At 41.5% G+C, this 12,650-nt stretch overlaps 1 protein-coding gene across 3 annotated transcripts in view; it reads right to left on the minus strand.

The window, feature by feature from the left end:
- CC2D1B (coiled-coil and C2 domain containing 1B) overlaps positions 1-12,650 on the minus strand; it is a 38,744-nt gene that overhangs the window by 2,812 nt on the left and 23,282 nt on the right. For all 3 annotated transcript variants that reach the window (XM_026105541.2, XM_064516210.1, XM_064516209.1), the window contains exons 17-24: positions 12,097-12,155; positions 11,718-11,834; positions 11,108-11,181; positions 10,440-10,498; positions 8,471-8,522; positions 7,692-7,791; positions 3,104-3,194; positions 259-390 (exon numbers count right to left, since the gene is read on the minus strand). In XM_026105541.2, the coding sequence (XP_025961326.2) occupies positions 271-390; positions 3,104-3,194; positions 7,692-7,791; positions 8,471-8,522; positions 10,440-10,498; positions 11,108-11,181; positions 11,718-11,834; positions 12,097-12,155 (672 nt within the window). In that variant the 3' untranslated portion in view covers positions 259-270. The remainder of the gene's footprint in view (positions 1-258; positions 391-3,103; positions 3,195-7,691; positions 7,792-8,470; positions 8,523-10,439; positions 10,499-11,107; positions 11,182-11,717; positions 11,835-12,096; positions 12,156-12,650) is intronic.

Consider the following 12,650-nt stretch of genomic DNA (forward strand, 5'->3'; position numbering starts at 1 on the left):
AATAAAGGTGATGCTACAAGCTCTCCCTGTATTTTGAGGGATTGTCAAATAGCATCTTTGATATACAAATTAATCAGAGATTCTGTAACCTCATTTCTTAAATTAAGTCAACTCACCACTAGAAATATAAAGATGAATGGTACCAAAGCCTGAGCTACCTAATTAGGTCAATGTCAATACAAGACATCATTTGATGCAGAGTTTATCTGTAGCACTATCAAGTTCTGGCCAGACCATCTTTAGAAGCAGGATTCGTACCTCAGATATGAACTAATGTTCAAGGACGAGCCAATTTTCTGTAACTGTCTGAAGATCTTGACCACTGAGGGGCTCCCTGAGTCTCACTTTTACCTCCAGTTTCCCTCCGGTGGGCTTTCTGCCATCAAAAATCTGGAAGAGCCACAAGAAAGAAGAGCAGTTAGCACACACACAAACGATAACGTCAAACTGCAGCGCCTTAGGCAACCACTGACTTTATTCTTGTGTGACTAAAGGATGACAGAGATCACCCACTGGTGGCTGCCGTTCTGGGAGGCGCAGCAGATGCAGGTACCCGAGCGGGTCCTCCGCACAGCTGGCACAAGGCAGCTCTACCGGGCGCTGCGCTGGCTCTGCCGACCTGCTCCAAGCGTTCGGCCCCGAAGGAGAAGCGGCCTCCAAGGGGCAGCTCTGCGGACTTTAACAGTGGTGCTTAACCCTTTAATCTGTCGGCTGCTGACACAAACACTTTTGGGCATCATCTGAATTTCTGGTCCTGACAAAACTATATGGATACACACAATGTGCAGACAACCTCACTCCTATAGGTGTGAAGCTTAAGACAAGAAAACAGGTAAGCTAATACCCTGATTAAGGTGGAACTTGGAGGCCATTTTAGAAAGATATTAAGCATTGTTCTACACTAAACTGTACCTGCAAACAATTGGGAAGATCAGCCGTTAGGCTTCAGTCTCCCTCTTACAAGGGAGCTCTTACAACAGCAACATGGAATGGGATCATTATGGAGAGACACAACAGCATCCCCAGGGATGCAAAAGACGAATCAGGGTTCCAAATATTCGTTGCAAGTTCCACTCCAAGAACATTGTTTCACTTGCATGTAAAGTATTTGACCAGTTATTTAAGAAAGTTTAGAACTGAAATGTAAATGCCAAAGCCCTAGACATGGAGGTGGGGGAGACACCCACTGCGCTCAGAGAAGCTGCTCTTTGCTTGAGCAGACAGTCCAGAAAAACTGAGACTGAAACGTGGTGAGGAGAAACTATTATTTAGAGTAACATGAGGGTGAAAATCCAGTTCCCTTTGCCAGGTGACTTTTTCTGCTGTTGATTAGCTCTGAGAGATCTCCAGCATCCACCCCACCCCTCCTGCAAGATACAGCATTAACAAGATGGGTACAGAACAGAGTCCCCAACAAGTTCCCAGTATCAAAACTGCCGCAGTCAAGACAGGGTGACCAGTCATGACGATGTTCTCTCATGTTACCAAGAAAGGGATCTGCAGAGTCAGAGGGACCAGGTACACCAGCCTGTTAGCATGAAGCAGCAGAGTACCTCTGATCAAGGTCTTAGATGCCGTCCAGGTTGGCAGGCTGAGATCAGGTGCTTCTCATCGATATAGAAGATAAACAAGCTCTTGGGACAGGCCCAATCCTTGAAGGTGATGTAGGATATGGGTCCAGATTTCCCACCTGCAGAACAAGCAAGACCCTCCACCTGCATGTTTAGAGACTGCAGGATGAACACCACTGGGAGAAGGATTCAGTTTTCTGCGCACTGCTCAAAGACAAGAGGATCTTGCTGCACACTGCCAGTTTGGTAATGTAACATGGTGTACACAGTTTTCATGTTAACTGAACGCAATGGCCTGACAAGGGACCCTTGTCAAGGGTCCTTTCTTCTGAGAGCTGTTATTTCCGAGCAGAGCAAGTGCCTTAGACAGTCAGTACTTTACAGCAAGTGTTCAAAGCCAGCGTCAGCTCTATGAAAGGTGACTCCAAAGGGATCAGCTGTTCTTTTTACTTTGCATACAGTACAGAGAGGATGCTCAGAACAAGACTCAGAGAGGCTGAAAGAACAGGGATTGGGTGCTGTAAGAATAAGAGGGCTTGATTCAGCAGCCAAAACCTTTGAAAATGGTTCTGAAGACCACTTTATACAGAATGCAGGGCCTTTGCCTTGGCCTGTGCTGAAGCCATGAGCTTGCCAGAAACTGTAAAGAGCTAAGAAGGCTTTACTGATGCAGTCAGAAGCGCGCATCTTAATCTCATCGCTTTGGAGTAGACTGGGGAGAACCTCTCCAGGAATCCCTTAAATAAGTTAAAAAAAAAAAAAAATCTAAAAGCAAACTTGGCTGGTGCAGCTGTAAACAGTCCTGTTCTGGGCTGGCCCCAGGACTTTCTTAAAAAGGGAGGAAGTGCTGCTACTTCCATTCCCACTGTCCCTCCCTACGGAGTTTAAAAGACCTGGAACCTTACTCCAACCAGTACAGGCACCAGCTGACAAGGGAGACAAGGGCATGTGAAGAAGCAGTTGGCAGGAGCCATCGGTCACAAAAGCAGCATGTATCAAGAACCGCCCTTGCAGATTCCATTCACAAAGACTTGAAATGGTAGAAAGATGATGTTCCAAATCAAAAGAAGAAAACCAAAGAAACCAATGAGAACAGCTACAGTATTGACCAAAATCATTTAGATAAAAATATTTAAAGGGATGATCACCTATAGTCTCCCTCCCCTTCTCTTAGGAAGCGAGGTGTGTGGTTCTCACAACCAGCGATTTCGGCATCGAGCCTACAGTGCTTGCTGTACAGTTATTTTGGAAAATACCTATTGATGTTAAGACCATAACTGTGAGGAAATATCACAATTTCTCTTACAAATTTATTTAAAGCTTATTTATTCGCTGTTCAGAAGTGAATCATTTTATCCCCTTAAAAGTCACACAATAGGTTATATAATTAAGAACAGCCCATTCTTTAGCAAACTGATCCAATATCAAACTATTATCTCTATATACACACTTTCAAGTGAGCTGAATATTCACTATCCCTTCGTGTTCAAATACTACTGCCTAGCAGACCACACCTCACCCAGAAAACATACCTCGATGATCTCTCGAACTTCACATTCTGATTCCAGCTTGTCCAGTTTCAAGTGTGCTGTCCCCACCTGCTTGTCACTTCTGAAAAATGACCTGTTTGAAAGAAGTCTTTCTTAGTGGAAAGGGCAAGGTTTTTAGAACATTAAAGAGAAAGAAAGTCAAGAGGTCATTGCTATTTGTACTATCATCACACCCAGGAAGTCTAGTCAGGACATGCTACCAGAACTCCAAAACCTGGATGAAAGGGGCAAACCCTTGATGAACTGAACTAGATCACAAAGACAAGGCACTGAGGCACTCATTTTCTAATCATCCTCTTACAACCAAAATAAAGACGAGGAGAGTAGTGAAGAAAAACAGTCCAAGTCCTAGACTAGCACCAGGAATGACAGCAGCTCTCATCCCCACACAGGAGAAGAGCCTTAGTGTGACAAGGAGGGAGAGGAGTAGCCTAATACCCAGGAAAGACAGTGACTGTTTACAAAGGATGTTTAGCAGAACTGGCTGAAAAACTTCCCAGGGAAGTTGTGTGTATCATCAAAACAAACAATTCATAAGCTCATGCTGGTTTTGACAAACTTCTTATTAAGAGAAAGTCAAATGAATTATTCTGTTTCATTTTGATATATCAAAACACAGAATTTCAACAAGAAGGAACATTTAATTCCAGCTATTGTTCTGATTCAGCCTTATATTAATAATTTTAATACTAAAGAATTATAATTTTTATTTTGCTGCAATTAAATACAGAACATTTTTATTTGGAAAGAAAAGAAACCAACTTCAGTGTTTTCTCCTCCATAGTCACTTCTGTTTAGCAGTTTTATCAGCAAGACTCTTTACGTTAACAACCAGAGGCAGGTAAGAGCTGTGATTCTTATTCAGATAAACTCCTTCACAAGGTAACAACAAAGACTAAAACACACTACTTCCATGGAAGTAAACAAGTGTTCAGCTCAAAGTGTTGGGATTTCTTTGCCTGAATCCAAGCATTTCCCTGAAAGCAAGGGCTTCTGGAAGTCCACACTGCATTTATCATGCCACTGGCTAAAAGCAGAGCAAGATGCTATCAAGCAAGAGCTGATATCTGCACTGAAAACTAGAACGATGATTTTATGGATCCCTATGATCATGTAATCTGTGGCAAGAGTAACCAATATATTAATAGAGATGCAAAGAAAACACAATCTTCCTGAAATGCTTGTCTTGTAGAATTTCTTAAATATTACTGAATCCTCAGATACAAGAGCCCTGATTTTATCCAGTCTTCATGCACCTCATTCATCGGAGCCTTGGTGACAGACATTACTGAAAGTCTTTTAGTTTGTTTGAAGAGTATTCGGCACCTTCTAGATAACTTCAGCACCACCAGTACCTCCTTTCTTCATTTCCAGGCTTATTCTAGATGTAGGTTCTGTTGCAAGATACCTTTCAATTACAGGATCTTGAGAGGAAATAGCAATTATATTCAAAAGAAGTCTGAGAATTACCAACAGAGTAGATTGAGTAGATCGCACCAGGAATGGCTTTGTGGTTTGCCTGTGTGTCTTCATCATTAACAGAATGAGAAAAACTAATGGATACCTCTCTGAGATAAGGTATGAAAAGTTTATGTCACTTCAGTTTGGCACTCCCATGAAAGAGTCCTGTGCAGAGAGCAAGGGACCCAGAAGATTCTCCAGGGAAAGCAAACTTGCACCTTCCAACTTCTTGATAGATGCATCTGCTGCTTTTTAAAACACATTGCTGAGATTGCTGATATCAATGCCTATAGTCTCCAAGTGAACATCAGTGGGTTTGATTGTCTAAAATCTCCAACTGGAAAAGGAATATGTTTCTTCCTACTTATCCACAGCCTCAGTGTTTGCTTCACTCATATATTCTCCACATGGTTTATATGAACTACAATATAAGGAATCTGAAACTCAGATTTTAACCTCACTTTCTGCCTTGTGTGTTCAGAACAGCATCAGGGCCTTGGCTCATGCAGCATCTAAGCTTCTATCAATTAAGGAAAATGATCTGGTACTGTCAGCCAAGGCTGTAGCAAGCTCACAGTAGGTAGCTCAGCCACTTCCAGATGGGGTAGAGATGGCCAGGCTACTCCTCTGAAAGCACTGGAATGTACAGTGAGTCATTGCTAGGCAATATATCTGCTCCAAAACCTTGTTCCGTTAAGGACTTGAAGGATTCCAGCTCAGTTGTTCCAATTGCTTCCCATTCATCAATTTGTCCATCTCAGCACAAACAGCTGTAGCAAAGAAAAACAATGCAGCAAGTACATCAAGGGCTGATAGCGCTGCCTCCAAACATGCTGCCTGTGAATTCTCTTGTCAGAAAACCTCCCAGAGACGAGACTGCATTATCCATTAACAAGACTACAGCAGGCTCACAAAATCATTTAGAGAAGTGTAGACTTGGCTAGCTTGCATGCTACAATGCTTCCTTTACTTCATGAGTACCTTAACCGGATGAAGAAGGATTGCAGAATTCTACTGCAGCAGGCTGGACACTTTCTTCTTTAGTTCATAAACCTTTAAATGAAGTAGCAATTTTTCTAGCTGCATTTCTTTTTCTTCTAACCCAAGAACCAACAAAGACTAGTCCATCCCGGATTCACAGGGAAGAATGTGAACTTGCCTTAGGCTACGGTTTTAGAAACATCACTGGTGAAATCTCCTTTTATCTTCAGAAGATTTTAGGAGAGTTTTAATGAGAGAATACTTTTGGAAAAGTACATTGATGGATTTTTACTTAAAAATATTTTTTAAAGGCAACAGAAGCTTGATATATAGAAGTAACAGTATGTTGAATGCTCTTTCTCTATGAGCTGGAGCAAGTCTCCTCTGCTCACTGAGAGAAAAGAATTCTTGGGAGATGGGCAAAGAGCTATCAGAGACTCCAGAACTACTTTCAGAAATGCTTGCAGATGTTGTATTATCCATTCCATAGTCTTGAAGAAAGACAGGAAGCAGACGGTTTTTAGAAGAAAGCCTGGGTCACTTAATCCTCTCTCTTCTCCTCTGTTACAGGGCTGCAGCTAAGCAGGGCAAAACAAGCAACTGAAACAAGCAAAAAACATGAAAACAGTAGAAATACCACTGTGAAGGGGTTACAGCTGGGCCCTTCTGGTATCTCAGCTATCACATAGCAGGAAATGTGGTCTGCAATTCTGTTACCTGCTTTGCATAAGCACTGCCCGTATGCTGACTGGCAGGCTCTGTTTTGTCCTGAGAAGACTGCCAGGGGAAGGTGATCGATTGGCTTTTCTTCTCTTCCTCCTTCCCTGTTGTTATGTGTTTTGATCACCCTCATCCAGAAACAAGCATAGACCTGTTAGATTCCTGTTCTAAGAACAAACAAATCTCAGAGCCAGAAGAGAGAAATATTTTACTTGGACCCTTGCTAATCTTCAGAAAGGCTTCAAAGGACAATCTGGAGTTGGCGTACAATTCATGACTGACTGGAGAAGGTTTCCCCAATGGGTGAACTTCAGCCTGAGCTCAAAGCAAACACGTGCAGTTCCAGCTGGTAAGGACACGATAACAACAGGACATGCCCCATATGTACAATGGTACACAAAGGATGGAGAAAAAGGTTTTAAACAAATATAAACACTATTAACAGATTTATGCAAAACAGGCAGGGTCTCTAACAGTGAAACCTGGAACAATGAAGCAGCAGAGCAGTCAGGATTAATACAGAAAGAGGAAGAAAATTAGCAGATACAAATGCGACATTTGGAGTAAAAACAATGGGGCTTTACCTCTTAGGTTAAAATATCTACAACTTCAAAAGCATCTCAGAAAAACTATGGCTCATTTCTGCATGTCCCAGTAACAGAAACGATGAATAGCACAAAGAGCAATCAAGACAAACAGGTTATCTAACACCTCATCCAAGTCATGGGTCACAATTAACTGTGGGATTAATAAATCTAGGCCACTCAAATTCTGAATAAATCAGTAATGAGCCCAGATGCAGGATGATTTCCCTGAACATTACAAATTGTTAACATCCATCTCATCCATCTGTCTCTGAGATAAAGGGACTCTCTCCCTCACTTCTCTCAACAGTCTAACAGTTTGCTAGCAATGCTTGGTAAATATTGTAAAATCCTCAGAATGAAGATGAGTACAAAAACATAACACTAATTCTGCCATCATCTGTCATCTGCTTTACTGCTGTTCATGTTGTGCTGTCACTTGTATTTCATTATTCTACAATGTTCTCCCATATAACATTTAAATCTTCTGGTCCAGAAGATTACAAACAGATTGGATAAGAATAAAAACATTCTGAAGCAGAATCATTACTTTCTTAGTCTCATCAATCCCCCCTAATGCATTAATCTGCAACCAATCTTCCAGTTACGAGTCAGCTTCACTGAACTTCTGCTTTTTTCCTCCTGTAGGGAAATGTGGAGCCCAGGCACATTTTGAAATGAACTCCCAGACATGAGAACTAGACAGCTCTTTACTGATCTATTAAAAGACAGATCATATGCTTGTCCTCCAAAAATTTCGGCTACCACACACAACTGTTACTAGAGAATCAATGGGGAAAAACACCAACAAACTGTAGACTTACCCTTTATGAAATATTTCAAATTTAATTCCTTTGGTCTGAATCACTCGTCGGAAACCTCTATGATTTCGGTTGATGTTCAGCTTGAACAACTGATTATATTCTACAGTCAAGATACAGAAAAATGAAAGCAAGCTGTCAAAGTTAAGCTAAGCGCAGTGCTCTAGTGTGTGCGTGCACTTAGACCTCTGTCTATCTGAGTTTGGCCCATCTAAGACAGACACTTGACACCTGTATGGTCCCTTCTCAGGAGGTTAAGCTATTTTAGTTATTAATAAGTTAAACATCAGTATCCCTGTGCAACAGTTCATCTCTGTCATCCCCACTTCACAGGGGCAAAAAATAAACTGCAGAAAAAACAAGTCATCCTGAGCAAGTTACTGGAGAGCCAAAAGTGGATGATTTAGGTCTTCCAGCACTTTGCTTTAAATACAGTGTCAGTGGCTAAGAAAAAGGCACAAAACAAGAATATGGAAGAAGCACAGGAAGGTTAGAATGACTGGGAAGGGCTGTTCTGATAACATAACTAAGCAGCAGTCTGAGCATGACTGGTAACTCAATCATTTCACTGATGACACAGTAACTGCTACCAACACTGGGATGTGGGAGAAGAAACGCCGCAACAGCTAGACTTCACCTGCTAACAAACCCTTTCATAACAAAGAAAAATAGGCAGGAAGGGAAGGTCCTCTAGCCCAAGTCACAGTATGAGACTAGCCTGTACTCTCCAGTGATTCCTTAAGGTGCAATGTTTTTCCCCCTGTCCCAGAAAAGGTACTTACCTGGAGAATTGGTATTTTTAATTACAGCTGTTTTGCTCTTCTGAGCTTGCTCCTTTTAAAAGAGAGAGACACACACACATATTACATAAACTCATGGCAGATACTGTTTCAGTATATGGAGTAGTAACCGTTTTTATTACTAGTCCTTTTTTATACCTATACAAGAAACATGAGGTTTAGGAGGTTATCTGGATGATAAGAAGAGTTATGGTACATTCAAGATTAAAATATTTGGATTTCATTGCAGTAACACGTATAACACTAGACAAAGAATAAGCCAAAACATTAAATTAAATACAAGCGCCACAGATAAGCTACATGGTCACACTCAATTCAGTCCAATCATCATAAAGCTACTGCCTGCTGCTGTTAAACTACATGATAAACTATGCACGTTCCATGACACAATAATTCTGCTCCTTCTGCATTCGCTGGAATAATAAGCTTGTGGTGCTACACAAGGAACTCATCACAAATCATTCGGGGAATTGTCCTATTATTATTTTGCCTGACAATCAATCTGCCACCAAAATGAATTAACTTTTAACCCAAAGCAGAGTACAAACTAAATCTCTGGGGACTGAACAAGGACAATGTGACCTAATTATTGCAGCTAATTTGCAAAACTGATTTCAGCTATGAAGAAGAAAGGTGGTGCATTTGACTGTTGGCTAAGCAGCAGAGATCTGGGTTTTTTTAAGCAAAGAAAAATAGATTAAAAGCATGCTGATTCTTACTTATTCCCCAGAAAATTACTCACACAGACAAATTCTGTTTTCAGCCACCCTTAGGGGGTGACCCCTCCCATTGAGATTTCATGTAACTCAAATCAAAACACAAACTGAATCTGTTTCTCAGCAATCTCCCACAGGTAACTGAACTTATTCTCAGTGGAATTGCTGGAAAATTTATTAGGAGGTAAAATCTAGGCTCTGCACTGTCATGGAGTAAATATTAAGCCCATAAGAGCAAAGATTTTTTGCCCTATGGGGAGAACAGGAGAAGCCTCAGCACTTTTGCTGATGGTCAGACTAGATGTTCCTCTTTAGAGGCCTTTCTAGCTCCAGTTTCTGTATTTTTTAGACCAGGAACTACTTTCAAGGTGAGGAGAACAGGATGAGAGTGTGTAGTTTCAAGGAAAGGAACAATTACCTACAATACCTCTATGAAAAGAGGAAAGCCCAATATATAACTGAAAAAAAATGACCCTCAGAGAAGTTCAATATATGTTTAACACAAAACCACACTGAAGAATAAAATAGTTTGCATTTAGTATAAAATAGATGCATTAATTAGTAAGGTCAAGAAACTTTCATGCCCTGAGTCCTTTCTTCAGATATGGACACACATTTCCTAACTAAGTCAACAGGAGTCACGTGCATTTATCTGAAGACAAAGCTTAGCCTTTTCGATCTATTTTTATAATTAAAGAGGTGTCCCAAAGTACTGCCTTTAAGCTTATTTTCTTTAAGAAATGGGACTTGGAGGGAGATCACATCTCAGGTACTCCCTCTCCCCCGGTGAACCTGCATGCCCTCATGTTTGACTGAAGTTACCAGTGAGTTTGCACCTCTGAAAGAACTGAACTTTTACAAATCTTGCAAGCACTGGAGACCATCTGATTAGTGTCCCCAGGAAGCGAAGCTGGGCACGGCTCAGCCACCGGGAACGCTCTTTGGCAGTGAGCTTGTCAGGCAGCCAGAGCACATGCAAGTCTGAAGCAGACACCACACTGCAAAGTGCAGATGTAGGGCACACCGAGGGAAAGGTGCAGCAGAGCTCAAATCTGCAGGAAACTGAGATTCAGCAGTTCTATTTCTCACAGAACAGAGAGAAAAGCAGCCAGCATGCCTAGAAGTGTTTTCCCTTTCTAGAAGGAAGCCTGCATTCCTTCCTTGAAGCCCTCGCAAGCTAATACAGTAGTAAGGGTCATAGACCGAGGAACAGAAGAGCCAGGACACGCACTCACCACATTTGGGTAATGAAATTCAAACTTCACAAACGCATCCAAATCGCTCGGTGCCACACCTGAATGAGACAACAACCGGCCAATGCAAACAGCTAATACAGATGTTTTCACTGCATTTGGAATATCGGGCAGGATTTTTCCAAAGCACCTAACTGATTTTCAGCAGGACTCATTACCCATCATATAACTTCTACTTCTACATAACATCTACTCTGTGAATGCTCTCATTAGTCCTGGGACAATACAGCACAGGTGGTTTATAAGTCCAGAGAAACAAGGGACTGAAAACAGTAATGCTGACAGAAGTAACTCCTGTCTACTGAAGGGTCAATACATACCAAGGTGGTGCAGATTTACAGAAAGGCACTCGTAATAAAATGAGACCCACATGGAACTTGAACTAAGATCCAGTTATCAGCAAGCCCAGGACAATTTACAGTTCTTCCTTCTTCCAGGTGGAACCCTGATTCTCCCCCTCTTTCTTTTCTTTTTAATACTGCTAAAGGTTTTTGTGAATTTGAGCCAGAAACCTGGTTGATTTTGTTTTAATGTGTGTTGGTCACAAAAGTTTTGACTCCTCACGTGGTCTTCAAGGCACAAAATCTTATTCCCCACTACTTTCCGTATCTATTCAGAGAACAAGTCCACAAGCCCCTGCGAATACATACCTGGTGGAGCTGGTAGGTTTATCCCCCTGACAATAAGAAGGTGCATTTCTGTGCTGTTGAGCTCAGAAAATATCCTGTGAAAATATAAAGACACAAGAAAGGGCATTCATCTCAGTAGCCCAGTACCTCCTGATCCACTCCCAGACCAGAATGCAATTGCTATTTGTCAGACCTTTATCAAATACGAAAGGAATTAAAAGTCACAGAACAGCTTACTCCTACACAATCAGAAATTACAGAAGAGCAAGGAAAGAGTGTGAGCAGAAATAAAAACATTTATGATGCACAGTCAAAAATGCCAAAAAAGCCCAAATACACCAGGACTGAGTAAGGATGACAGAAGAAAGACGACTGGCGGAAGTGGCAAAGTGTGGGAGAAGAAGATAGAGACAGGAGATGAACATGGAGGTATTTTGAAAATAAAAGAACCCAAAACTCAAGTTAAAGAACAACTTTTTAACATTTAAATGGTTGCGAGTGTCCTCTCAGGAATGCTGAGCCTAACCGAACATCCCATCCGAGTTTGCTGAAGCCATAAATCCCCTAAACAAGGGCTGGAGACCAGAAAGTCATTCCAGTCTGCCTGAAAAGTCCCTTAGTTTTTCCATACCTTATCATTTTAAAGGTTCTTTCCTCAAAGTGATGGCTTGGAGGATCCATTCCTTGCGCTCGTGCAAGTTGTAGGATGTCCATGTCCTTTTTACAACCTTGTGCCAGTTTTTCAAACCTATGAAACAGCAGTAGAAAAAAAAATATACACACAAACTGGAACACCAAAATAGAGTGTTTTCTAGATACAGGCCACAGACTAACCCTCAGACTAGAGGTAACAAGCAGCTCAGACATACAGGCCTTGCAATGACTAACTTCTTCACGTAATGAGAACTTTTACCATCCTGCTCACCCTCGTCATCTTCAGGGGGTCAGGCAGACTCAAGCCTAAAACTGACCACACAACGGGATGATTAAAGGCAGGCAGCAGGTCTTACCGACTCGTTTCTGTCACGTTTCCCAGATGCATGAACTGCTTGGAATACTGCAGACACCTCTGTCAACAGAAACAAAGCAGACAAACACAAATGCACTTAATGATCCTTGCACACAAATTCAGGATTGACAGAGTTTTGAGACTGATGACAACCTTATTTAAGGAAAGCCAAGAATCCAGAGTTTGCCTAAGTCACCAAAAACATCCATCCCCCCGTCCTTTAAACCCGAAGCTGAGCAGAGCGTTTGTTTAAGCTGCTTTTTAATCATTTAATTTCTAGAGATGATCTTCACCCAAGTGCTAGTGTTAATCGGTTGGATACTATTTCCAAACTTGGCCCAAATTTGATAGTGCTAAGCTTTCAAGCACACCCTTTCATTGCAAACAAAAAGACATCCAGCTCTGAAACTCTTCACCTTAGTACACACACAAAAATCAAAAATATTTTTAAATGAGAAAAAGGAAAAACTCCACAGAAACAACAATGGAATTACAACTATTACTAGCAATACCCAGAAAAATGTTACAAAAAACCCATCACAGAATTCCCAGGCA

The sequence above is a fragment of the Dromaius novaehollandiae genome, chromosome 8 (assembly GCF_036370855.1).
Source record: "Dromaius novaehollandiae isolate bDroNov1 chromosome 8, bDroNov1.hap1, whole genome shotgun sequence".
NCBI classification, from domain to species: Eukaryota; Metazoa; Chordata; class Aves; order Casuariiformes; family Dromaiidae; genus Dromaius; species Dromaius novaehollandiae.